Raw genomic sequence first — 27,729 nt, forward strand, 5'->3', positions numbered from 1 at the left:
TTGTGTCATCACCAAAGATCTGTGACCCAAGACAGTTAAGATAGTTCACACCCTATCCAAGCATGTTAACCCCCCCTTTTTGTTAACTCAAGTAACATGACTGTCATATTGAAAGTCTGCATATTTCAGTAACTTTACTGAACTATTTTAATATTGGATTTTGCCTCTAGCTGCATATATCCACAGACATTAGCAAAGTCAGATGTGAGGAGTTACTTATCTTGCTTTGCATTAATACTCTTTGATCTCAGACATGCATGAAATATGTGCAAAAGGGAAACATGAATCCAACACTAAAATAATGCAATGTTGTGCACTGATGGGAACTTATATATAATAACACCTATACAGTGAATGTGTAACTAATAAACACGTCATTACAGAGTTCATAGACATCTCGTCACTGCTGCAATTATTTCTTATGTGCCCTAATATTACTATAGCATTCCAATAAACATTAGTTAGATAATATGTATCTGTTTGTCAATATAATCTTGGTTCCTTCTTTTTATTTTCAAGCTATTCCTGCAGTGGTTTCCTGTTGTGTGTTAATGGTGTCTTGAAATGTGTCACAGTGACTCAGCACTTTACCCTCACCCCTGCCAGCACGCACATGCACACACACACACACGCACGCACACACACACACACACACACACACACAAAACCAGTTCTGTCACAGTGATTCAAACGAAACAATCAAATCTGTATTGAATGTAATTGACACCTAATTTATACCTACATTTGAGGTTGACATTTAAAAACTGAGCACCCATTATTCATTCAACAAGTTTTGTCTTTGAAAGCTGCTGAAATCCCATGAGAAACATGTGGTTTTGCTGAAGCCTGTTGCTCCGAGCAATACATTCAACTGCTGACAAGTTTTATTTTAGGTTTCTGAGAAGTTTGACAAAAAACATTACATCATAATTCCTCCATGTTTCAAGGATAACCCAGAGCATTTAATCTGAATATAAGTGTGTTTTTGAGTGAGTGCATATAAATGTTTTCATAGATCTTACTGTGTACAGTAAATTCCTTGAGTATTCCTTGTCAGTGAACATTTGAACTGCCACCGAGAAGCATACAGTGCATCACTCATGTTGCACAGGCAGCAGAGACTGCTGGCTGGATGAGGCAGCCCATGATACTTATTGCATATCTCTTGCAAATACCATTAGATACCATTGGATAAAAGGTCCAAGACGAGGACCAGGATGTCACTTTCCAGCGCTGCTCTACCCAGTAGAACTGTGAAAGCTGCTGTACTGGTAGTGTGTGCAGGATCTGGACCCAAGTTTATAAGCATGTAAAATGCCTCTACATAGCAGGTGCACGCGTCTATTTTTTTTTTATATCAAAGTGATATAGGCCGACATACAATACAGTACAGCTGCTGTGAATGTCTAAAAAATGCCGCGCATTCCACATAACATGCAAAGTCATGCACGGGATGCGACATAGAACTATCTCATTTATGCAAAGTCATGATTAGACAGGGTATTTCACTTACCTTTGTGCAGAGCAAACCAGTTTCGGCACGACCATTCAAACAATAAAACCATCAGTTCATGTCCTCAGACACTGCCAACTTTTTTTTATTGAGACGTGACACTGAAAATCCATGCTAGACTTGCCCTGAATATTGGGGTTCAAGCAATGTTGTGTTCACCTCTTATGTGACCATCTAACCACTTAAGCTCTACAACAGCAACTGTAAAGTCCAAACTGTAACACATATCTTACTCTCAGACTTCAACAGTGACCTCTAGGTTTTATTTGGCCTATGCTGCAGTATCATTGTAGAGCCAGTATAGTGGTCTACAATGCAGTGTGGAGCCGCAGGACATGTACCCTGGAGTGGAGGTTATTTAGTACAACAAATAGGCTGAAACCTATTACACTAAAATAACTGACTTCACAAGAAGACTGAAAATGCATTGAAAACTGCTGTTATAGTAACTTGTACATGTATTAGCCAACATAGATTGATGTTAGTTATACACACCATGTATCTGAGCAACTAAAGATGCTATGTCAACAATATCACAATGTGACATTTTGCCTGCTACTTATGCCCGTTACCCTGCAAACAACACGTGTTGCACAGTTTAACATAGCCTGTGTTTATCAACCGATTTTTGTCAAATATTTGACAGAAACAGAACTCTTTTAAACACTTTTAAACTAAATATAAAAGTTAGTTTGACAAAACAAACCACATTTCTGCCCTTTTAACACTAGTATATTTAGCACATACTGGTGATCTCAACGCTTTCTTTCCTTGACCATATCAGAAAAATAAAAGAGCTGTATCATATTTGCCAAAAGGTGAGCTGAAACTGTATTACACAAAAGCAAAAGCATTTTTATAGAAACCAACTGTACAGTGTGTGTTAATCTCAGATGTCTTTGAGTGTGTCTTGTCCCTTGGGGTTCTCCAGCCAATGAGGAGGCCAGCTGGCTTTGATGCTGGGCCGCTCCTTCAACAGAGCATAATACTCTCCCAGTTTAGGGTAATGCTCAGCAGACAACCTACAGAACAGAAGGTAGGAGACATTTGAGCTGCAACATCAAGCCATACATCCACAGATCACCACTTATCTTATCAGTGTGACTTCTAGAAAATGCAACAGCCTTCTCCCACTTACCCAAATCTGAAAAGAAAAGCAACAGTTGGGAAAACGGTCACATCTGCCAGTGAGAAGGATGGTCCTGCCAGGTGAGAGTCGGAGCCCAGCTTGAAAGAAAGAGGTGAAAAATGCCCCATGTTTGAACACATCACTGCATGTTGAGTTTGTTTTGTGTTTGTGTGTGTACTGTACATATACTACCTTCTGCAGGTAATCCTCCCAGAGCTTGAGTTCAGTGGCCAGAGCTTCCCTGTTTCTCTTCACAGCTGAGTCATGCCTCTCTCCTTCAGGGACAAGCCAGTCATAGTAGAGAACTGCGGCTAAAAAACACAAAATGTAACATATTCAGTGGACACAGGCTTCACGGGGTGTATGATCTCCTTTCCTTGGCATAAAGTCTTGCTAAATAATTTATTGTTTAAAAGGAGCTGTATGTGACGTTCACTGCCACTAAATGTCGCACTAGAGCACCAGCATCTCAAATGGCTAACAAATGGAAATAACAAATGGCTGCTATGGCCCACCAGACTCCATTGAGAGAAACTGTCATTTTACCTCACAGATCATCTTAAAACACACTTAATTCAAACTGGACAGAAACAAAATAAAACTCACCAAAACCGTCTTTGTTAGTCTTTCCACTGTTCTAACAATCATCAACTCTGGTTTGGTCTAAAAAAAAATCCTTTATTTCGACCAAAGCTCAGATGACAACACACGCCATTACTCCACTATATCTTTACATAGCTAATAGTTGTTTGCTCCTATATTAATGTTCAAAATCTTGTATACAGAACATAAACATATACAGAAGTATAAAGCTGCATTACTCTTTTCATCTTGTCAATATATTTTATAAAAAGCAGGTCACAAATATATAGTTTGAAACATAACAGGGATATTCCTGATTATACTATTATGACACCAACAGTAGAAGCTGTGAAATTAGCTCAGAGGTCATATTTGTTGTTACAGCTTGGAGGTGCCATACAGGAGTCTGTCAGAGGGTTTGACCTGCCTGCTTAAGGGATTTTTAATTTATTTGACTTACTGAGTTTTTCGTAGAATGTGAGACCCTCAAACATGCGTTGGTACATCAGTGCTTGTTCTGCCGGGCTGTCTGGGATCAGTTTGTTTCCCTCGGACTTAAACTGACTCTGCCATTACGAGAGAAAAGACACACACATTTGAGGATGTCACACTTCATAATGACGAATTTAGTGTTATCAGGCTATCTGTAGAATTGCTTGTTGAACTGATATTTTCCAGTTGATGGACAGGCTCACTCACCTCCAGGTAAAAACATGCTGCGTAGGATTCATTCACGATGACGTCTCCATGTTTTAAAGAGGGAAGCTTAAAAATCAAACAGGTGACAATGTGAACAAGACAGACAATTCAAGGGTTAACTGCTATTAGAGTTATCATCATATACCCTGTCTTGATGCTAATGCCACCAGGAGCTAATTAAGACAACCTGCTGAGCCTTATCACAAAGGGACAAATGGGGAACAAAACTGGCTAACCACAACGTGTTTTTAACAAAACATGGCGGCCGGTTATCTAACTCTATAAAGAATTACAGTGTGTGTAGTGTTTTCCAAGGCAGTATGACTGTACAAATATGTACTGCAAATTAGCCTACTGTACGGGTAGTGAACTTGAGCTGTCACACAGCACTTCATATAGCCCTGTTTCATAGAACGTATAGTAACGTACTCATATACGCCAAACTACCTTCAAAATCCAGTCAATTAAATCTTATCTTGTTTACTGGTAAAATTACTGGTAAAATACATGACTGATGAACCATAGGTTATTAAGATGATGAACCATAGGTTATTAAGACTTTTAAGTGACACTTAAAGGCTTATGATAACTTCGATACATGCTGATAGTACTGTTTCAAAAGCATAAGGCACATATCACAACTGCAGAACGACGGCAGAAACTTATTTCCTTAATTATTTTATTTAGAGCGCTATGTTGTGCTAACACTGTCAATAAAGAAAGAAAAAGAAATCCATTTAAGGCAGTGCTTGTCGAAAAACTATCTCATTGGCATCATATTTGCATAATGCACCAGGGGGCGGCACCTGCCGGTAGGAAGCGGTATGTGCAGGTGGAACAGAGCGGAACATCAGGGTCGGCATATGCCGCTGAACCACCAGTGCTGAACTGCGCTGCTGGAGGCAATTTGAGTGTGAACGTTCAAATGTTCCTGAAAACGTGCTGCTTGGTGAACGTAATATACGCCGAATGAAAATGCACATCCCTGTGTTTTGTGTAAAACCTTGAGAAAGTATAACTTTTTGCCGGTAAGGTGGAAAACACTGCATTGAATGGAGTTTGGCGTTGCCGTTACGTTACACAACAGCGCGTCTATCAGGGATAATGAAAATGGTAGGATTGCAGGTTGCGTCTGCTATTAATAGAAGCAGTTGCGGTTGTTATCACAATGCTATTTTGGGGAGGGAAATGTTATAACTTAGTCTAACTTTATTTTACAGGTTACGGTGGATTTAAACTACTCCCTACCTGTCCTCTGGGATTTATATCTAACACTTCCTGTGACTTGTGCTCCATTTTCTCAAAGGAGAGCAGTTTTTGGTTGTAGCCCTGCAGGTTCTTCTCCTCCAGAGCGATCATCACCCTCCAGCAGGGAGGAGAGCCGGAGCCCCACAGCAGAGTCATGTCCTTGGCCATGGTTTTAGTTTTAACAGCCTACAGCCTGAGCCCTCTGATATCAATGTAAATTCTTCGCTGATACTGAGGAGAAAACGAGAAAAAGGGATTGTTTACTCTTTCCACAGTTCACGGGGATCTCAAGCTATAATAAAAGCGCACATTGCCACCTACTGGCTAGGAGGAGGTAATACAACTTTTTGACTTAAAAATGATTTCCCTTTATGATAGCTTTACCTCAAACTCCATATTTAATAAACAAATGAGAGAAATTCCATAAGAAAATTAACTACACAATTTGTTGAAAATGTTAATTCATTTTTACCGCTAAACAAACTTAAAGATATACAATAAAGTGGTGAAGGCAATGTATTTCAGAGATCCTTCAGGATGTCATAACCCTGTGGGCTGGCCAGCCAGTGTGGGGGCCAGCTGGCTTTAACGCTGGGTCTGTCCCTCAACAGGCTGTAATATTTGGCCAGTTTGGGGTAACGTCCAACAGACAGCCTAAAGAGAAGAAACAAGCTTATGATGTCACTGAAAAACAAAGCAGGGCTCATTCTTTCATCAAGTACTGAACTCAGTCACCTACCCAAAACGAAAAGCATAAGCAATGTTTGGAAAGGCGATCACATCGGCCAACGAGAAGGCCCCTGCCAGGTATGAGCCTGCAGCCACCTTGATGCAGAAATCAAATGAAAGAAACACTGCTGCCAGCATAGTGTGTGTACATGCCTGTGCGTGTGTGTGTGCTGTTACCTTCTGCAGGTAACCCTCCCAGAGTTTGACTTCAGTGGCCAGAGCTTCACAGTTTCTTCACTGTTTCTCTTCACAGCAGAATCATGTCTTTCCTCTTCAGGGACAAGCCATGCATAGTAGATGACCCAATCTAAGACAGATCATCCAATATGAATATCACCATGGTGTGTGAGTGTGTTCAGTGCTTCTGTCCATTTTTTTCCCCCTCTTCACTCTGTGTTGGTATTCGTGTGAAGGTGTGTGTAGCTTACTGAGTTTATCAGCGAGGGGGAGACCCTCCTTCATGCGTTGGTACATCAGTGCATGTTCTGCAGGAGTGTCAGGGATCAGCTTGTTGCCCTGGGACTTAAACTGATTCTGTCACAGCAAAATAAAATTGAAAACGTAAAGATCAAGCCTATGTTTGATAGCCAATCAATATACTGTATAATATTCAACATATTTAGTTGTTCCACTTTACCTCCAGGTATAAACATGCTGCAGTGGACTCATTCAGTGTGTTGTCTCCATGTTTGAAGGCAGGGAGCTGTGAGAAAGAAATTACATGATATTGGCATAAGAAGGCAGCCGTTTAGGTTGGTCACTGTGCAATTCAGTTTGTGCCACAGTTTGTGCTCTACATGTAGAGCAAGGTCAGTAAACCTGCGCCATAATGTTACGCATGTTTTTTACTCTCGTGTAGTGCAGACACATTACTCACTGTTTTAAATATGGTTGCACCTTTTTAGTTTGTTTTTGATTACTTGATCTTTGTGATCATCCTGCGCGTGCTGCAGTGCACCCACCTGTCCACTCGGGTTGATTTCCAAGACTTCCTGAGATTTGTGCTCCCCAGTCTCAAAAGACAGCAGCTTGCGTTTGCAGCCCTGCAGCTTCTTTTCCTGCAGAGTGATCATAACTCGCCAGCAGGGAGGGGATCCAGCCCCCCACAGCAGACTCACTGACTTGGCCATGGACACAGGTAATACAGAGAGAAGCTACGTCAATGAACCAAAACGAAAAGACTCAACGTTGAACTGCACAAGTAAAATGAGCAGCAGTTTATGGCACCTCTTTAATCTGAAGGTTGGTCAGTAGACGCACACCCACGTGTTCTAATGTGTATTCAAGGGCTCAGAAGTGAAAGCAGTGAAGAATGACATGCACATCCTTTTTTTTTCCAATGGCTTTTGTTTTTTTATTGCAGAATGTGTATACACGGCATTTCAAGTGAAAGTGTATGTAACCACGGTTTCATGTTCAGCTCACTACATGATATTTATGCAGTGATATTTCCCAGTTTCTGATGTACTGTGAGAGGAGCAGATGGTTCAGCTGGGACTTACATTATCCACAACCTGTTCAAGTTCATACAAAGTACAATGTGACCAGAGTTCAAAGCAAATGTTCCCCTCTCTAAGCACGGGGCAATACTTTGAAAATACATTTTTCAGCTATGACCACATCTTTCATTTCTTTTATCTTTTATTACAATTCACAGAATAGCCTCTTTTTACCCTTTCTCTCAGACTATAATACAAGTTTCTACAGAAATTACAAAAATAATACATGACATGAACCGCATGCACACTGTAGTACTACAGTATTTAGTACCTGGCAGCTGAAAAGGGCATTTACACATTTTATGCAGAATTCTCTGCATGTCCTTCAAAATAGATTATTAAAATTTTAAAAAAGATGTCTTCATCTTTTTGTCTTTTTACACTTTACAAACAGTTCCTCTGAGATAAAAACTTCCTTTTTTCTGGTCTTTGACTCGTTAATTTCAGCATGAGAAACTATTCATGTTGATTAAGGTGCAAGATGTCTGAGCTTTGCAAATAAATACTGAACAATTTTGCCAAAATAAAAAACTGAATTGTAACTTGCTATAACTACACCTGTGAATGTGACAATTGTGAGTTATCTGAGAAGTAGGAGGTGAATGAAACGAGGGAAAGATGGTGTAAAGGTACAGCATTGTCCTTTTTAAATGAAAGGCACACATCAGATTGAAAACCTTTCACATTCCTACTAAACACATCTACACGCGTCACTTGTCAAACGTGCAGCTGCAGAAGCAAACATTTGCCTTTTCACAAAGGATCATTCTTAGTAAGCCTCTTTGTTTGTGGTGATCTCTTGGGATTTTTTGAAACTGGATAGGTGAACAAATGAAACTTCCTCTTCAGCCAGTTAATCTTTACAACTGAAATTCACAGCTTAAATAAATGAAAAATGTCACAGCTGCAGAAACTCACAAGCAAAAATTATCCCTTTGAACTAATGCAACATTTCAAATAAATGTTTAGATAAATAAAAAGTGTTTCAATTCAGTGTAGACGCAGTGTCACTGAATCTAATTTTTCTTTCCCTTGCCAGGATGATCAAACCAGTCCTTATTCGATGCATTCTCTTTCCTCATTTCTACTTTTTCTTTAGGGAGAATTTTTCTTTCTGTTGCATTATAAAACATTAACATGGCTGCGGCTTTATCACTCAGACACATCAGGCAAAATTAGCAGCTGGCAAAAACCTAAAGGGGTTTGTGACAGGTGGAATACGGAATACGACTCTGTAAAGTGTGACAAAGGCAGGCGGCTGATAGAGACGTCGCTTCGATGATTGTAGCCGTGTTTCCACGGCAATGAAGACAAGCGGGAGGTTGGATGATCACATTTGTGTGTCCGGGGAATCAGTTAGTCCTAAAGCAAGAGCTTCTTCTGGGGTCAGACCGTTCTTCAGAGTCCGCCTCACTGCGAGAAGAGAAGATTATTTATCACATGGTCTGCTGATCTGCTGTGCTCAAACTGATGGTGCGTCCCAATTCTGTAATACATACTAACTTTATACAGTATGTCTATATAGTGAGCTTTATAGTATACTGTTCTTGCCATAAGTATACAAGAAATCAGCATATTTGTTTAGACTAACAACTGTTTTATACTAACAGGAAATGATACAATACTTGCTCTCTTGTGTTGTTGACATCAATTAAACTTTAAATGCTATTGTCAATTACACTCTCCCCAGACACATCTGTGACTGCTCTGATCATGCTACTGTTCAAGACGTTACTCAAGTAACCTTTTTAAAACTGCTTTTAAGGTCTGATTTTATGTCCAGCGCTACTCTGTGCTTGTATTGCGCTTCAGCGATAAGACGGTTTAAAAAATGGTCAAAATTGATGCAGCAGAGGCAGAGATATCCTGACTTTTAGTCGGCGGTATGGGTCAAGCTCCAAAACCACTGGATCCTACATTTCCCATAATGCAACCAATGGTGTCTTTTAGTAGGCCCTCCCTGCCTCATCAAGCCCCACCTCTGTCTCAAGCCCAATACAAGATAACCCTGATGACATCATCAAGTACTTTTTTGTTTTTTTCAGATGTTATAAAGCTCTCTTCCTCAGCCACAGAAGACATTACACAGCTGTTTTCACAGGTGAGGACGAGCTAACTGAGCTTTGTGTGTACATTTTTCTTGCTTTGTGGGAGAATATTGTACATCAACAGCACCTTCAAAAAATCAAGGGTTTAAAGCTAAAGTATGCATAGTGACAATTTTGAATATACTTTATCTTTCCAATGTAAACACACACAACATAAGGACAATCTGCTTAGAATTAGTACGTGGTATGGATTTGGGACAGAGGGTAAGGATTCAGGTCGTACATGACTTGCGGTTGGCCCTGGACCTCCTCCTCTCACGGGGCTGGGCTCTGGTTCCTGGACCCTGAGTGGCCGACCTCACTATACGCTCCATGATGTCGTCTGCAGCGTCATCTCCACAGATCTGAGCATCCTCCACGGCTGGCGTCCATGCCTGCATACTGCGACCTGAACAAGCAGAATGACAAAGGCTTAAGCTTTAACAAAGAAACCCTTTAAAGTGTTGTGACTCTTGTTTTACTGTTTTACGTCTCTGTGCGACCCTGTAAGGAACTTCCCGTCACCCTCACCTCCCCGTCCAGGCCGGGATCTTATCCGTGTCCGAAGCCCCGGTACTCCGCTGGCCTCCTTGTCGCCACCGCTGCCGCTGGTTCTCAGCACCGCTTTCATGTGCTCATGCTCTGCAGCATCCTCAGAGTGGCCCAGACCCTGAGGCTGCTCGCTCTCCTGGCTGCCACTAGGGGCGCCGTTGTTGCTGCTGGAGCCATGCCGTCCACACTGAAGGGGAGAGACAGAACGAAAGACAATAAGAATTTGGCAGCTTGTATTTTTGGGCTTTGACTCAAACATGCCAAAGCTGAAGCATCAAGAAAAACATCCAACCTGTAAAGATTACGATGCCTACTCTGCTTCATTTACTGATCCACTCAGATGTTAAAATCAGTGAAAAGGAAAACTCTGAGGTAAAGTAGTCCAGTCAGGGTTAGTGGTTTCATGCACACGCACACACACACACATGCAGACAGCAAGCACACATGTTGATACCTCACTCTCCTCTTCATCATCAGACTACAGGGGAAAGAAAGAGGGAAAGTCAAAGACTAGCGCGAAGAAAATGAAGGGGAAAAAAGTGAAAAAGCAGCGCTAGATTTGCAAAGAGAAGAACAAGAAAATAGAGTTGAAAGTCTGAGTGTGTCTTTGTGTAAGGGACTCTGTGTGTGCGATGCTCACAGGAGTGTTGACGTCCATGATCATCTTTCCTCGGGTCTTGTTGCGTTCACGGTGGTCGGCTCGTTTCTGTTTCTGCTGCAGCACGCGGTCTCGGGTGGTTCGGTACTCCAGCGCAAACTCGCTGAGGATTTTACTGAACCTATGGACGCTGATCTCTCTCACACTGTAGGCCGGATGACCGAGGAACAACAGGAACGAATGGAACCTGGGCGAAGAAAGGAAAGGAAGAATGAGAACATAGAATTTTCCTAAAAGTCCTTGTGGGAAAGTATTTTTACAATTGTTACAGGTCGGTGTATTTTAGGCTGTTTAAGATTTTTCCCAAACTTTCACTAGACACTAGATATTTGACACTTTTAATGACTAATTACTATTCTACTATTCCAAGTAAGTGTAATTTTACAAGTTAAAATTGATCATTCTCAATTAATTCCAATGAGACAATACACTTTAGATATTAGCTTTTCAGTACTCAATAGCAGTTAAACTATCACACTGTTTTAGTTAATAGTAGCTCCTTAAATAAACATTTTATTCTGAATTTCTTATCACTACTTAACTATATCTGGTAGCTAAAAATAATGACTAGTAGTATGTTATAGTCCAGTCTATATTCTGTCTGAGATATCAACACATTTGGTTTTACTAGACATATTTGGTGAAATACTTTCAACTGAAAATGACACGTTCGAATTAGAAATTGATCATGCTACTGTAAACTAGAGTAATCAATGAAAAAACTGTGGGAGCTCTCTGACTGCTCTTTTGTAAGCTGGTAAGATGCCCCAAAAGCAGTGAGGGGAGGGTAAATGGTAAATGTTCCGATGCATATGTGGAGAAGATGTCTGGAGAGATTGTTGTGAGGGGGACTACCTGTTGATGATCCTGCGGTGAACAATCTTGAGGATGATAATCCTCTCAGCACAGTCCTTGAGGAAGTCAGACATCTTCTGCTTCAGCTGGGGCTTCATCTCATGCTTGGCGATCACCTTCAGGTGGTCCCATGAGGCTTTGCAGCGCCGCTCCATCTGACACAGGTTCTCCTGCAGCTGGTCAAAATCCACCTGACGCAAGAGATGTTGATACAAATAAGGTACTTGCAGAGGGAAGGTACTTGCATCCAAAACAAAATGTATGAAGTCCTCTTAGTAACTCTTTTGCACCCCTCTTTTAAAGTGTTCGATATCATTCAGCTACACTGTAAAACATCATACAGGAATGAAGTGGAACCACCTAATCTTTTATCAATAACTTAATGTAAACTTAAAATTTCTAGTTTTCATTTTCAGACAGTGTTCATAAAAAAGCATGATTAGCATATTGGCAGACTTCCCAGCATGCATTGTTTGAGAGCTAAATCTCTCCAGAGACCCTTCTTTTTGTAGTTTTTGTAAAAAAAAAAAACAAACAACCTACAACACTGAAACTGGCTGTTTCTTTAATACATGTGAAGTTAAGTCATGGCTGTTCATGATGAAGGTATCCACGTCATTCCCTACCTCCGTGCACTTTTCATTTAAAAAGGTCACTGGAAAGAGCCTGACAAATTATCTGTTAGCTGTAAGATCAGTATGGCCAATGAAGAATCGACTCTTGAAAAAAAAATTGACAAAGTTCAAACTGGAAAGCTAATCTGATTATAACGTGTCAGTTTGACTAAACAGTTGTTGACTGAACTTAATAGCTTAAGTTTAATGAACTTGTTTTCTCAAATTCAGTGAACTTAACTCAGTTTTACATTACAAGAACTCATGAGCCGACTCTGAACAAATTATTCAAGTTGTGTTCAGTTACTGTAACTCACATTTAAGGCAACAGGGGAAGTTATGTTTTTAAGTTTCAAATGTTTTGCAGTGTAGGGGATGCAAAATAGTATGTATAAAAGCTTTCCAGTAGTGAGCGCGGAGCGTACTTTTGCAGATCGTGTGATGGCTCCGATCTCAGAGTAGAGGTCGGTGCTCTGAGGGAAGTTCTCCACCACTGCAGAGCAGGCGTGATGCAGCAGAGACTGCTTATGAACAGTGTCCTTCACCTCCGGAACCTTCTCCAAATATGTCATCTCGAAGCCTTTAGCCTGGACATATGGACACACAAATTACTCACCAAAATTCATTTTAGTTATTTTTGTTTCCTGTTATGCTTTCCTATGTAATAACAAACTTTCACAATAATCCACTAAACATAAGGTGTTTATAAAATTAACATAAAACAACCAAAGAAAGTGACTGAGCAAAGAGTATTTCTGGAGCAGTACTGTAAGGTACATCTGTTCTCACCAAATTATCACAGCTAATATGTGATGTAATTTTTTATCTACAAAGTACAGGTTTAGAAAAGCCATTAAAATCACTGACTATCTCTACAATTACTACAAACAAAAGAAGCTTGTCATTACGTCCCAGTATGATGAAGTGAACCTGTAGTTGTTATGACTCACGTTGGTGCCATTGAGGAAGTTTCCAATAGAGAGCAGCGTGGAGAGGATGTAGCGCAGAGTTTTGTTCTTCTCCAGCTGTTCCATACCCTCCTTTAGATCCTGCAGCGGCTCTGCTACTTCCTGGGAGGATTAAAACACACACATGCACATACACACACTTCATTAGTTGAGTCAATTAAGACTCCCAAAAACATGTGTTTCATGATACTACAGTTATATAAGTGGTGAACAGGTGCACCTAGTTTCCCAGCACAAATCATCCGTGCTTGTCTGAGGTCATGAGAGGTTGTTCAAATGTCGCTGCCTCGGTCAGCCTTTGCTATCAAACCTGCTTCTGATTACATGAAGCGTTTGTTTTTGTGCGGCAGGTTCTCTTGTGCGTATGTGTTAGTGTGCCTGCACGGTATGTTGCCCTCCATTAAGCCTCCCACTACCACACCGTCCCACAGAGACGAGTTGGGAACGCCGCTCTGCTGAGCGTGCAGTCAGGTATTGTGCCTTTCATGGAGAGATTAAAGACAGCTGCATCCTGCGGAAAGCCGTAAAATTTACAGGACAGACAACGGAGGGGCGGAGTGTTTTTCATTCTCTGGGTTTTTGACTTTGAACTTCTCCTCCTGGATGCATTCTTCGTTCGAGTAAAACATGGTGTGCCAGGAGAAGACTGGGTGCCGCTAATAAAGCGTGCATATTTTGTTATGTTGTTATGATGTAACTCTGTTGATGTTTTACCGATGTTGTTTGTACTAAAAGGGATGTTGATACTTACTGACACGGGCATAAGACACACACACATGTGCACACATGCTGTGCACATTTACTCAAACCTTTATGGTGCAGAGTTCATTTGGCTTTGTATGTGTATGCCTGTTTCTGCTTTAATAAAACCACATTCACTTGCTCAGTATGATTTTAAACGTGCGTTTTATAATGGTCTTGGTTTGGCCTTCCCTCCGCTACATTCTTATGAAAAGTATCTACCCTTTTGTTTTTTCAAACTGCCCCGTGTTTATACAGACCTTCTCGGTTGCCTCGTAGTCCATCTTGAAGGCCCAGAGTTGGAGTCTGGCAGAGAGCTCGCTGATGGACGATAGAGTGAGGAGAAACTGCTCTGCTGAGCCCAGAGGGACATCTGGGTTGGCCAGCTGGGCCTCCTGGATCTTCTGCTTCTCCTCCTCTGTGGGGATCATCGTCAGGATTTTCTGAGAGCAAGGACAGAGTGAGGTAAAAGAGGACAGCAGTACATGGGCGATGAAGGATTTGGGGAGTTTCAATCACGTTCATCACTTTCCCTCTTTTTCACCATCGTCTGTATCTCTCACCTCTATGCCCTCCTTGTTGAGCGCATACTCGTCAAAGTTAAGGATGGCCGTCTTGATAGTGCGAGGAGGAGGCAGCACCGTCAGACCGATGTTGATGGCGTTACTCCTCTTGGAATCCAAAACGATGATCTCCTGACGCTTGCCGTCTGCTGCTGTTTTCTAGGACACAAAAATACAGAGAGGGTCAACGCTGGGTCTCCCTCTTTTCCCCCTTCACCTCTCTCTCTGTCTCTTTTCTCGGTGTGGTCCGCTTTATGGGCTTGTAAGGATTAGGGGGTTCATCACTCAGGTTACATTGACTGCAGCTGTGGGAACTATATGGTTAGTAGGAGCAGGAAATACCATTACAGGTTACGTCTGTACAGTATGTGTATGTGAACATATGACCTCACCAGCACTTGAGGCCATTATAAGCTATAAATGGAAGGAAGTCATAATATGTCACCACATAAAAGTGTAACAGAGTAGGTGCTAAGACCTGGTTACTGCCACTAGGAAGTCATATACTCACCATATGGAGACAGGAAGACTTACACTACAGTCCAACTCTGCCACTATTGAGTTGTTTCATGTACAGTTATGCTGTTATATGATATGTAAGACTAACTTATTTTTTAAAGTATACTTTTAATTGATCAAAGTATTTATATTTAACCGTTGCATTTAATATTTTATAGAAATACATCACCATACATGTTGATGGGAGGTACTCTGTGAAACATAAAATAAAGCTCAAGGCAAAGAATTTAAGATTTAATTGAAAAATTCTACTTTTGTTTTTCTCTCTTTTTAACCATTGTGTTAATGTGAAATGTGGAATAATGTTTCGGTTAATGTTAGGAAAATGAATCAGTCAGATTCATTTGGCAAGAGATCAAAAGCAGCAAAGTTTGAAAGCAAAAGGCTGATGGTTGCATAACTAAGAAATACACCAAGTGATACCAACCATGTAGGCGAAAACCTACGTGAAATTGGTTTAAACCTTGCAATCTCTAATCTTTAATATCTAAAACACATACTTAACATTATGATTGGTAATAGCACCTAAAGAAGAGAACAAAGGAGAGTCTGCCAAAGCAATAACAGTAAAGTTTGCTCTGACCTTTGATGGCTTCAATATTCTGGTGGTCCTCTAAATCTCGGATTCTCTCATTAACTGACTGCTTTGCTTGAGCTGTTTCAACACTACAGCTGCAGACCCCCGTCATACTGACACAGTACGCGTAGATCAGAAGCCGAGCCGAGGTGAGTTACTAACTGGCTCGGCTCTAACAGAAGTTGCGGTTTTGAAGCAGTGGCTCAGGAGTTCAAAGTGTGAGAGGCCTGGTTTCAGCTCCCCATCTTAGCAGACCGTACTTTTCTTATTTAGAGGCTCTGTGAGAATTCCGAAGGATTCAAAACTGATCAGGATCAGAACACACGTGACCTCGCTTAACCCTTAAAAAAGATCAACTTTCAAGTGCTGGAGATAATGGCCGTGTGGCTGGTAAAGACAAGGTGTTTGTGATGAACAAGTACATAAAATGCCACAAGGACAAAATAGAAAGTACATGACACCGGCCAAACAAATCTCATGTTTGGACAAGATGACCAGAAAAAGCGGTTGTCTTTCCCCTAATCACTAACAAAAATGTCAGATTTTTAATCTGTTATAGTAGCACCACCACTCGGCTACGCCAACTCACAGACAAATTAATAATATGATAATTAATAATGGCTTAGGGCCATGAAGTTTTGTTTTGAAAATGCTGCACCACAGTTGTAAGACTCTTCTAACTTTTGTCAAACCACAATTACTGGTCAGTCCATCATATGTGTGATGTAAGATGAACGAACAAATAAATGAAAACACTTAGATGCTATCGTGATTAATAGCTGGGTTAGTCAAGGCATACATTCAGTATCATACAGTGAGACTATAAAATGATGCTCCAGACCTCTCTGAACCCTGTTCAGGCACTGGTTGTTTACCTTTGTAACTGATATTTCCTTTGATTTTGACTCAAACAGGTGTTCCAGTTTGGCTGTGTCCAATTTCACTGGTTCCAATTTGGACCAGAGCGAGTCTCCACTCCGTGTGTAGTCCCTGTACTGAGAATCTGTCGGTCGCACCTGATCACAAACAGAACAAGAATGGACTGCATTAAGTAGAGACATGTGTTCGACTCCCATTTCCTACAATAAAAGAGGTAAATGAGAGACTCTGAACACAAAGAAACACAAATTATAGCAGCAACAGGAACAGAGTTCTGACTCCTCAATCGTAACTGGCTAATGAACACGTGCTGTCTTATAAGACCTCTTCATCTTGATCTGCAGGACCTTCTGCCCAACCAACAATATAGGTCAAATATTTCTAGCAAACCAAAAAAGGTAATATTACTTAATTCCTCTACACACAGAGAGAAAGTGAAAGCCTGCCTGTTTGGCCTGCCATGGTTTCATGGTTGATATAATAAGGTTACTTACTGTAATTAAGAAAAAATGCAATTATGGTAAATCAAGTCTTTAAACAAGTTGTGTGATAAATGATGTGTAACACTGAATAAAAACAGTGATGTAATTGTTTCTTTTGTCCAGAAAGCCTTAATTGTACTTGACTGATGGAAATGGTAATTCTATCTTGACTCACCTCACTCCAGAAGAGCCTGATTGTCTTCTTCTTCTTGTTGAAGAGAGGCGGCTCCGGTGGCGGAGGCACTGGAATTGAGGAAATAAAGGAAGGGGGAGGAGGAGGCGTCATAATCCCAATCAAGGGTGGGGGTGGGGGGCAGCTGCCTTGCGTGGGTGGGGGTGGAGGGAAGCGGGGAATGCAGGGTGGAGGAGGCGGCGGGGGCGGGAGGTCACCGCATCCTCCCATCAAAACAGCATCCAGAATGTCCTTATCATCGTCCTCCGTCAGGTCGGTAAAGTTGATGTCCCCGATGCGCAGCTCTCGAGGGCTGGCCAGGAGCTGGTCCCAGATTGTGTCTGATTCCTTTTTGGGTGGGGGAGGAGGGGGCTCGTTGGCTGGGCCATCCAGGTGAGGGTGGGGCGAAACGAGGTCCTTGATCAAGTCTCCAAACCGCTCGGCGAATGGTCGGATGGTCCCACGGTTCTCTGATTTGTCAGACCTGTTGTCGCTCACCTGGTCATCACCCAGTTGCCCATCAGCATCCTCATGGGTTTCTTTGTCCTCTCCCTCTTTTTTCTCTTTCTCCTTCTCCACATCCTCTTCTTCCTCCTCCTCATCACTGGGCTTCTTGTTCTGAGAGTACAGCATGTCCAGCATGAAGAGCTTGCTGTTGAGGAGTTTGCTGCACTGCTCGTTCACCTCTGCCTCCTTAAAGCCTGAGAAGGAGGTTGATGGAGATAAGGAGAGAGGGATATAAGAAAGAGTGCACACTGAGCCATTGCCTTTGTCAAGGAGGCTTTAAGTCAGAGTACTTTAGAGCATCAACTGAATTATTAATGCAATATGATATATAAATAAATATATATAAATTAAGAATCATTAAGAATTACTAAATGGGAACTCCATTGATTTTACAAATGAGGTTCAGTTTACTCGTCACAAGGAGTAATACTAAAACAGTTGTATAATGTTTTTTTTTTTCAAATCTGAAAAATAACCTTGATGATGTCATCAGGGTCATCTCGGCTTGGGATTGAGACCTAATATTTTTAACAAAAAGTCTGTATCACAAACTGGAGGTGTGGAATTTGAAAGAAGCGGGCAGGAAGAAAGATGCTACTGAGATGTATTGTGATAACTGTAGGATCTGGTGTTTTTGGAGTAGACCTTTAAGAATCATCATGTATTTTTTCATTTTGAAAAACTTTTTTTTTTTTTTTTTTATAGTCCAACATACAGTGCCTCAACTCTAAAACTGGAGTTATGCTTCTCCGGGCTGCATGTAGGGCAAATGTGCACAAGGGTCACTAGTATGTTTGTACGCCTCCCAAAAGTAGTTGAATTAACCAATCAACTAGCTTGACAGGCAGGTCGCACAACACATTGTGGAGATTTGGGAGGTGTGCCTGTCAATTTCTGTGCAAGCCTCTGTGTCCTACGGTTACCCACCTTCTCTGCGTCGGTTCACAGAGACGTTTATGTGTATCCTCGGAGAAGCATAATTCCAGCTTTACCCTTCTCTGATTAGTCCTGTGTGTGTTCTTGAATCCAGACTTGGTTTTACTACTGGTCTTGAGTCAAGATTTTTGTAATCTCAGACTTTTACTTGTCATTTTTTTGTACATCATTTTACTGTTAGATGTTGTAGCTATTCATTACTGTGCAAAATCACCACATTTGTGCAAATGTGGTACAAAATTCAAGATATTTTCTCCATCCACTGTATAAGTCTCATCTGAAATAATCACTTAAGACCATGCCACCAGCTTTGGCAGTAGCTTTTTCCCATGACTTTGAGTCTACAATAGACCTGCTATTGGTCTTGGTTTACATTCACTGTTGCTCACCAAAATGCATGTGTTACATCTATATCTGCTACTGTAAACTGGCAGCAGAATGACACACACTCATCAAAACATTGCTCAATATTTCCAAAAATTCCACAGTGTAACTTTAAACATGGCTGTAGTGGTTTTAAGTTGTGAACGTTTTGAAAAGGAGTGATGTTTTATACATCGCCAAAAACCTCCACTTACCAAGTATTAGATGAAAATATCTTAATTTTGAATAACAATTAAATGATACATGTCAGAATACAGCTGATTATTTCAATAATTTCAAGAGAATGACAACTGAATAAAATCCTTTAAAGCAGTTTACTGACTTAAAACTAGATGAACTAGAAATGTGACTTGAATGTTCATAATACAGCACAAAACTACCCACCATTCTCGTTGCTCCCCCTCTCCTCTCTCTCCAGAGTGCTGCTGGCGGAGGAGATGCTGGAGGCCGAGCAGTTGTCCTTCTCATTCACTTCCTCATTCTGTCGTTCCTTGTCGCTCAGGATGCCACTGTCCTCCTCAGCCTCCTCTTTCTCCTTCTCCGGTTCCCTCTCACACTCTTCGCCTTCCTCCTCCTTTTCTGCTGATGCTTCCTCCTGTACTTCCTCCTGTACCTCCTCCTCTTTCTGTTCTTCCTCCTCTTCAGCAGTGGTCTCTTTTTCCTCTGTGTCTACACTGGCACTGGAATCATCAGCCTCTCCTGTCACAGAAAAATCACTGTTACTTTATTCTCTAAAATGCAGGTTTACTATCCATATCTACCATGCCTTGATTTGACTTGTTGCAATCCTTCACACAGAAACAAACTGTAAGGTGTGTGACTTATCTGCAGTGAAATACTGTTTGAATGTGACATGGCTGTCTTTGATTTTAAAGGCGCCTCTGTTTAGGCTGCACATGGGACACCCCTGTATCAACACACATTCACACACTCACACATACACACACACACACACACACACACACACACACACACACACACACAAGAAACAAGAAAAACAAAAACACACACCTATACACTAATGTAAACAATATGGCAAGTACAGAAAGTCGGGTTGTTGTAGGACCAGGATATGAACAGGAAATGAAAAATTTTGTTCCTGTTTACGTCAAAACACACTCATGTACACGGTACAAGCACGTAACTCAACAGTACAGTCCTTGCAGTGATGCAGGCGGGGTTAAAATAACACAACACTGTGAGGCCTCATGCACTCGCCCCTACAGTACCTCAGCTACAAAACAAGGCTTTTTTCTTACATAAGATGTTTTGGCATCACACATTCTAAAAGGTCTTTCAAAAACCCATTTGACCCTTTCACCCATAACCTCTCTCTCTGTGTTTTTTTCTGTCTACCTCCCCTGATGGTGTCCCCTCCTCTCCCTCAATATTTTCCACAATCTGTCTCGCCTCTCCAGCTTTTGCTCACGCCTGCATGCTAATTTAAATGGCAGGTTGCAAACTGAAACAATTTAAGGTTAAGAATGATTGCTTTGGGGCGCACAATTGGGAACTGAACTGGCGACCTTGTGGTATAAATTATAAGTCCCCAAAGTATTAACCAGCAGAAAGTCATACAAGTGCTCTGAACTAAGAGCCCTTTAACACACACAAACTTAAAGTTATAATCCTCAAGATTTTCATGAAGTCAAACCCCCCATTTTTTGAAGCTATTTATGTTGGCAATTAGCATTAGCCATTCAATGTATTTACACTATTACCTCTCTACATAGTTATTTTCCTGGTTAGCAGCGGAGTCCGCCATTTCCCGCGCTGGATTCATATTACCTTCACAGGCACGAGGGATACACAGGAAACGATGCATGTATGTAATCCAGCGTTACTGTTTGCAATCTTATCTCATTGATATTAGCGCCGACAGCAAATGTTCATCCAAAATACCTCTACAAAACAATACACGGCCATTCTACTTTCTTTTTTTTTTTACAGCGGATCAGTTTTACAAATTACCGAGATTAATGGAATAAGCAGTAGCAGCTGCACACCTCCAACTCTTCAGCAAGGTAACCAACTCTGTTTACTGCGCCCTGCTCTTGTCTACTACTGTCTTCTACAACTACTTACAGCAGCATAAAATCAGATCACGGTTGTAATTATTATTGACCGGCTTCTTTGTTAAACAACAACAGTTTGTTTGGCTGCACTGTAAACAGATGCACCAGTTGCTCTTCTGTTGTACTTTTGACAAAGTAGCTGCTCAACCAGTGAATTAGTAAATTAGTGCTATAGAATTAAACCGCAATTGCAGTTTCCACGGTAAACACAGGTGTCACCAAATCAACCATGACAGAAATCTTAAGGATTATTACAATAAATTTGTTAAATTCAATGTTTCTACCACCATTATCCATATTATTCAAGACCAAAAAGTATTTCACAGTATAGTATAGCATAAGCTATAAAATTTTATTCTTATTTTTAGTTGTAGTAGTGCTAACAGTACTAGCAATTCAAGTAGTAGTAGTAGCTGTAGTAATGCTAGATACTATTCTATATTTTAATACAAAACCTAATAGGTGGCATTTGGCTACAGTATTGTAATTAAATCCTCTAAACAAACGGGAGACGATGTTAAATTTTACAAAACTACATTTAATTGACTACATGTCAGTCTTTCATCTCGTCATCTAGGCATTTTTGACTTGTTAATAACTTTCCCACAGAGACACTGTGTTTTTAGTCAATAATGTGCCTAGTACGTCAATATTTGACAGCTACTCCATCAATAAGTATTCTCAGTTGTCCTACCGGTCTCAGAGGGCGTGTAAAGGGTGGTGGGGGTCCCGGCTTCGAGGTCAGCCTCTGTGTCCTCCTGGGAGGCGAAGGAGGACGGGGTGCTGCTGCGCGATGACAAGGGCCAAGCCTCTGAGGGTTCAAAGGTCAGGTTGAGGTCAGGGCGAGTCTTCGACACCCTAACGCGCTCCCTCTCGTACTCCTCCGCCGCCAGACGCTCCACGTTCTTATACCTGAAGGAGAGAGAGAGTGAGAGAGAGAGGGAGGATCAGAGGAGGAATGACGCAAAAGAGTCAGAGACAATGCACTTTCTGTCTCTTCTCTCAGTGTTGGTCTTTGCCAAACTGCCCTAAACTAAACTAGTTTCCCACTAGTTTCCTTTGCCAGTTTACTTAAATGTATCACAAATGTTTACCTTAAAAACACTCAGACCATTCCTCAGTGTTTTCTCCTCTACAGCTGCCTTGCCACCTCTTCACACTATAAGCTCACCTCACTCCTCCCCCTCGCCCTATTAATTGTCCACGAAGTATTCAAATGCATTCATCACACAAATCCTGAGTTTCACCATCTTGCTCTCTCTCTCCTCTCCTCTCCTCTCCTCTCCTCTCCTCTCCTCTCCTCTCCTGTCTAGACAAATGCTCAGCTATCACCAGCAGTCCAAATATGCAACCAGAGGGAGTTTAGAGAAGAAGAGACAGTGTTAGGAGGGAGGGTGTAGAGGAAAGGAGAATGACACCACAGAATGATAGAAGAATGGGAGAGATGGGGAGAAGTTGAAGTTAGTTTGGCTGCTGAAAGGCCAAACATCAGAAGTGAATCAGAGTAAACCTGTTCAAGATGTGCCTCGATCAGTTCTCCTAGTCCTTTTCCTTCCTCTCTTCCTCTGTTTCTTCCCCTATCAAAATTTACCATTCAACCTGCTGGCCAGAACAGAGATTTAGAGCACTGAATCAACCCTCTCTCTCTCCCTCTCTTTCTTTCTCTAACCCCTCCTCTTTCCCACCGTACCATGAATGTGTGGAGCTTCTGTTCAGAGTTCATTAGCATCAGGCCACTTCAGAAGTCTGAAGAAACTGGATACCAATATAAGTGTGTGTTCTGCATGTGATTAAGAGTGAAATGGAGCGAGTGAGCCAACTGTGTATTGTGTGCTTCAACTCAGACCAAAACTTTCAATATGCTGTATTTGCTGTATGTCCTTTCGCACTTAATAAAAGGAATTGAGTGATAGTTTGCAAAACACTTACATACCAGACTGTAAGCACTGTTTATGTCAATATCAGTCTTTTATAAGTTGTTTACTGTATGTGTCTACTAAGCTGTACTCAACCAATACGTTTATGTATTATCAAATTTTGACCTGATATTGCCATTGTATTAAAAATCTATTAACACCTGGTCAGGAGTGATATGATTGATACCATGGATGATGATATAAACTGGATTGTCATGATTTATTTAGTATTTAGGAAGAAGATCAGGAGTCTACAGCCATGCTAGTGGCTCTGTGAGGCTATGCGTAGGCACAGCGGTGCTATGAGCTAAATGTTACCACCTAAAACATCAGCATGCTAACGTTTTCACGATGATAATGATAAGGTATAATGTTTGCCATGTTCACCATCTTAGTTTGGTGTGTTAGCATACTAACATTTGCTAATTAGCCCTTTGTAACTAGCAACTAAGAAATTAGCAACACGTTGTTCAAACGAGGAATGGAACAACAGTCTCAGGGGGGAAAAACTTTGTGTCCAGAGGCTTTAACAAACCAAAAATATTTGCTAAATGTGTCAGGAATACTATTTCAGTCCAACCATTAACAATCATTTTTGGACTGTTGTTAAGCCCATCCTATTTCATGCAAGTTCTTTTTGTCCAGGTGTTACAGTGCTGTATCTTGTCAGACAGATGCGTCCCTCAGGGAGGGGAACTGGGGTAAAAACTCATGTTTTCCTGATAACCGTGACGCCCAAATACACCATAAATACCTCAGCCTCTCCTGTGGATACATCTCCCTCGTGCTCCTTCAGCAGCTCACCCCCCTCTCTGGCTTTCTGTCCACCTCTGTCTGTCTTGTGCTTGTTTCCTCTGTCTGTTGGTGAATCCGACTGCTCTTAGTTTGTCTATCTTTTGTTCGGTCTCCCTCTATTTCTTTTCACTCTCACTTAATGACACTGTGTGTTATTGTATAAATGGTGCTTTAAATTGAGGGTGAAAGAGGTCTGAGCCTACAGCAAACTTGTCACTTGGCACAGTACATAGACTGTCAAAAAAAAGAAGAAGAAAAGGGAGGAGAAGGATCTTTGATGGGATGTTGAAATACTGTGATGATCAGCACATTGGATTTGCCTTTATATACTTGTCATCAATCCTTACTAACAAATGGCTGCATCGATCAGTCCCAAATCTGACCTCACATACCCTCTTGAGTATATCTCTTACTTCCTGTGATTCCCATTTGTACACAAACTTGCATTTATTAGCCTCATGAAAATTCCTCTTGTGTGTGTGTTTAAACGTACATGTGCTTGAGTAAAAAGTGTGTCTGTATGTGCACATGCATTCAGCATGAAAAGCTTGACGAATCCTGGAATCTGATTTTCTCACAGCATGCAGCCAAAACAATCAAGCCTTTGGCAGAGCGCGGCAGTTTAAAATACAGCTCCTTAAGAAAGGAGAAAACAGGCAGACGGAGCAAAGAAAATCGGTTCAGTATCCTCCGAGCCTCTGGCAGCACAGGGCACCTTTTTAACCTGAAAACAATTACACTATTACCGAGCATCCCAAACCACAGGCTGAAACATATTCCCCATGGGTTCAGCTATTCTGTGAGTGTGTGTTGTTTTGAATTAGTGCACACACTTACCTCTCCTCCCGCGCAAGCCTGGCCTCTTCCATTTTATCCACATAGTCGCGACTGTGAGAGACACACAAACAGAGAATTTTAAAACATAATAATCATACCCTAAAACAGTATGGTCTTCTGTAGACCTGCCAGTGTGAATATGACACGTTATTTATATTATAGTCTATGTCTTCCACACTGTGTGGTCACTTTTGCAGATGCAACACCAAAAATCCATAAAGAAATAGTTTTACATTTTCAGAAATAGGCTTTTTTGTTTTCATTAGATGAGAAGATCAATACCCCTCTCATACTTGCAACAGCCAGCAGCCAGTTAGCTTAGCTTAGCATAAAGACTGGAAACAGCTGGCCTGGCTCTGTCTGAAGGTAAAGGTAAATCTGCCTACCAGCACCTCTAAAACTCACTAATTAACATGTCTTGTTTGTTTAATTTGTACAAAAACAGAAGTGTAATGATGACATGTTGCATTTCTATGTAATCTATTCTCTCATTTCAAACTGGTTTCAGAAACAAAGCCCCCTCACCTGTGCTTGTTCCTCTCCTCTCTCTCTATCCTCTGCAGTCTCTCCTCTCTCTCCACGCGGCGGCGCTCTCGCTCGGCCGCCAGAGATTCCTGGTGTTGTCTGTATGAGGAGGACAGGAGACCCCCCAAAGCAGGCCTGAAGGAAAGAAAGAGAGAAGAAAAACATATGTTTTATTACACAGTCAGGGGGCGAATTCACAAAAGCGGCCGCTAAACCTGCATAAATACGACAAAAAGAAACCGTGTAATACTCAAAGCAACCACAAAGGGTGCAGGTATGTAAATGAGGTAATATGCATACAATTGGCGCAAAATTGGCCCCTTTCTATGCAAGTGAGCCTCATTGAAAAACAAAGTCAAATTCATAAACACCCGCACCAAGTGGAAAGAGATGGCTTAGTCTTTCAAATGCATTTGTAACATTTTTTTACTCAAACGTTGTTTAACCATGTCATGTGATAAGCTGTTTAAGTACACCTTAAGAACAAATATTACTGCTGTACTATTGTGATGCAATATGACAATATAAATAGCTAAATCTGTTCATGAACATAACACAACATGTGCTGCTTGCATATTTAGAGCTTTTATATGTGAAAGTATGTATGTAACACACCATAAATTATGTTTTAATGACTGTATTCTCCATGGAGGAAACATGAGCATTTCAATAACTAGGGAACCACAGAGCTGAGATCACATTCACTTCAGTATGTCATCACCATGAATGCACCGCAGGGCTGCACACAGTCCATACTTGTTACACATATGAGTGTGTGCAAACTCACATGAATATGTACTTGTATGTGAACGTGTTTACAGTACACAAGTGTGTATTTTAAGGCTGTTTTCATGTACATGTGCAGGCACATGTTGGTGCAGAGTCCTCTCACCTGGAGCTGGTGGGCGTACTTGGGGTGCTGAGAGAGGAGTAGGACATGACACCTCCATTCCTGGGTGAGAGAAGGGGTGAGAAAATGGGAAACAGTTAGTGACCTCTACAGTCACCTATTTACACGACACCCTACTGACTAACTCATCGGTGCAAAACTGGTGGCGAGAAACGAATGTGACACCTTGTTACATAACAGGAATGCTGTTGGTGCAACACTACAGTGACCCTAATTAGTAACTGCTGTAGTGTTTATTCCCTTATGTTTCTAGGAAATTCCAGGCAAAGTGTCCCTCCTCACTTACAGTCCACTGTGAATCTAAAAAGAGGGGAAATAATATATTGCAAAGGTGTTGTCAAAGCAAAGGCGTAGTGTACTCATTTAAACATATTAGCATATTTTAAGCATGTTAGCATCTGATTCCAGTTAATTATAGGTAACCACATGAAATTCAATTTCTGCTTGAATATGGAGGGCTGTAAATTGTAGCATCTGAATATAGCATTGTCATAATAAGCTATGTATAGGTATAGTGTAGTTCATATGGTATTACAGTCCTTTCCAGCAAGAGAAAAATCAAACACAACAATGCTAGACACATATTATGGACAGTGAATGGAGAAAGTAAGGATGAGAACATTTCTAGTTCTACTAAAAACATCAAGCTAAGAAGCAAGAAGTGACTATACAGATATACAGGTGAAGACCTGAACAAGGCATCTGTGAAAACACTACTCTACTTGCACTGTTTTTGAAAAGAAGGGAAAAGCAGTGGCACTGGGAAACAAAGTGAGGATTGCAAACAAGTGTGAGCTATCCACGCATTGACAGAACTAAGAAAAAGAGATGTGAAGGAACAACAGGTGATAATAAGAGTCGACAGACTGAAAGTGGTAAGCCGTGCAGTCTAACAGTCTAAGAAGTGAAAAGAACTGGTGAAAAGGGGAGGTGATGATTAACAAAAGTGATGCAAAGAAATCCAAGCTGGTACGAGGATAAAAGCCAGAAACAGAAGTGGAAACTGAAAAAGGAAAAGTGCAACGTCGAAGAGATGCAAGGAAAGCTTTCTGTGCTTCTTGAATTCATGGGAGATTGAGTTCTGCTGTCCGTCTGACCTGGGAGACGTCGCTTTGGGTGACTCTTCACTGGGTTTGGCCGGAGCCGGGGGTGACGGCTCCTCATCGAGGTCGTAGGAGAAGAGGTGGAAGGGCGAGTGGGGCAGGTAGGGTAGCCGGTCGGGGGAGGGACGGGAGCTGCAGCGTAATGGCGGGCTGACCTCCTTAGTAGCTGGGACGGTGACGATGGACCTCTTCCTGGCCAGCAGGGAGGCCAGAAGGGAGGTTTGGGCCGGGGGGCTGAGAGGGGAGGAGATGGGAGAAGAGGAGGTGGGGGTAGAGGGGCAGTGGACGGTGGATGCTGGATTGGTTTCAGTCTGATTCCTCTGCTCCTCCTCTTTTATATTCTCCTTTCTGGTAGTGATGGTGATGGACTGGAGGGTTGTTCGGTGAACTATGGATGGAAGATGTCTAGCTGGGCTAGGAACAGAGGAGTGGATTGACAGGAATAAATGGATGAAAGATTAAGTGGGCAAATGTAAGAGAAGTAGTACCATGCGTACCCCACTGTAGCTTAACTTAATCAGGTACTTGATACTAATAACTACCAAGTACATAGGCCACAAGAAGATCAAACCCACCAGATATACAACAGAAAACAGTGACAATTAATAGCTTTGTGGCTTTATATACACACCCTCTAGCTATATAAGAAGACCACATGACATTATTTCATTTCCA

General features: G+C 41.5%; 2 protein-coding genes and 1 pseudogene across 6 annotated transcripts in view; all 3 read right to left on the minus strand.

Annotated features, from left to right (window-relative positions):
- Positions 1-1,568: 1,568 nt before the first annotated feature.
- On the minus strand, positions 1,569-5,464 carry LOC122864166 (glutathione S-transferase A-like). Its single transcript, XM_044171328.1, has 6 exons — positions 5,172-5,464; positions 3,924-3,989; positions 3,685-3,790; positions 2,835-2,953; positions 2,652-2,740; positions 1,569-2,535 (listed from the first exon to the last, which is right to left on the minus strand). Exons 1-6 carry the CDS (start codon positions 5,337-5,339, stop codon positions 2,403-2,405), a joined length of 681 nt encoding a protein of 226 aa, XP_044027263.1. The 5' UTR covers positions 5,340-5,464; the 3' UTR covers positions 1,569-2,402.
- A 134-nt stretch (positions 5,465-5,598) lies between these two features.
- LOC122864165 lies at positions 5,599-7,079 on the minus strand (annotated as a pseudogene).
- A 148-nt stretch (positions 7,080-7,227) lies between these two features.
- fhod3a (formin homology 2 domain containing 3a) overlaps positions 7,228-27,729 on the minus strand; it is a 59,539-nt gene continuing 39,037 nt past the window's right edge. For 3 of the 5 annotated variants that reach the window (XM_044171312.1, XM_044171311.1, XM_044171308.1), the window contains 18 exons: positions 27,049-27,468; positions 25,934-25,993; positions 25,042-25,176; positions 24,517-24,567; positions 21,663-21,880; positions 19,278-19,592; positions 17,070-17,767; positions 16,409-16,549; positions 14,438-14,596; positions 14,135-14,317; positions 13,116-13,235; positions 12,591-12,752; positions 11,552-11,742; positions 10,679-10,883; positions 10,493-10,516; positions 10,018-10,225; positions 9,731-9,895; positions 7,228-8,812 (listed from right to left, as the gene is read on the minus strand). In XM_044171312.1, the coding sequence (XP_044027247.1) occupies positions 8,730-8,812; positions 9,731-9,895; positions 10,018-10,225; positions 10,493-10,516; positions 10,679-10,883; positions 11,552-11,742; positions 12,591-12,752; positions 13,116-13,235; positions 14,135-14,317; positions 14,438-14,596; positions 16,409-16,549; positions 17,070-17,767; positions 19,278-19,592; positions 21,663-21,880; positions 24,517-24,567; positions 25,042-25,176; positions 25,934-25,993; positions 27,049-27,468 (3,538 nt within the window). In that variant the 3' untranslated portion in view covers positions 7,228-8,729. The remainder of the gene's footprint in view (positions 8,813-9,730; positions 9,896-10,017; positions 10,226-10,492; positions 10,517-10,678; positions 10,884-11,551; positions 11,743-12,590; positions 12,753-13,115; positions 13,236-14,134; positions 14,318-14,437; positions 14,597-16,408; positions 16,550-17,069; positions 17,768-19,277; positions 19,593-21,662; positions 21,881-24,516; positions 24,568-25,041; positions 25,177-25,933; positions 25,994-27,048; positions 27,469-27,729) is intronic. The other 2 variants (XM_044171313.1, XM_044171310.1) reach the window with 2 other exon arrangements.

Source organism: Siniperca chuatsi, linkage group LG17, assembly GCF_020085105.1.
Source record: "Siniperca chuatsi isolate FFG_IHB_CAS linkage group LG17, ASM2008510v1, whole genome shotgun sequence".
Classification (NCBI taxonomy): domain Eukaryota; kingdom Metazoa; phylum Chordata; class Actinopteri; order Centrarchiformes; family Sinipercidae; genus Siniperca; species Siniperca chuatsi.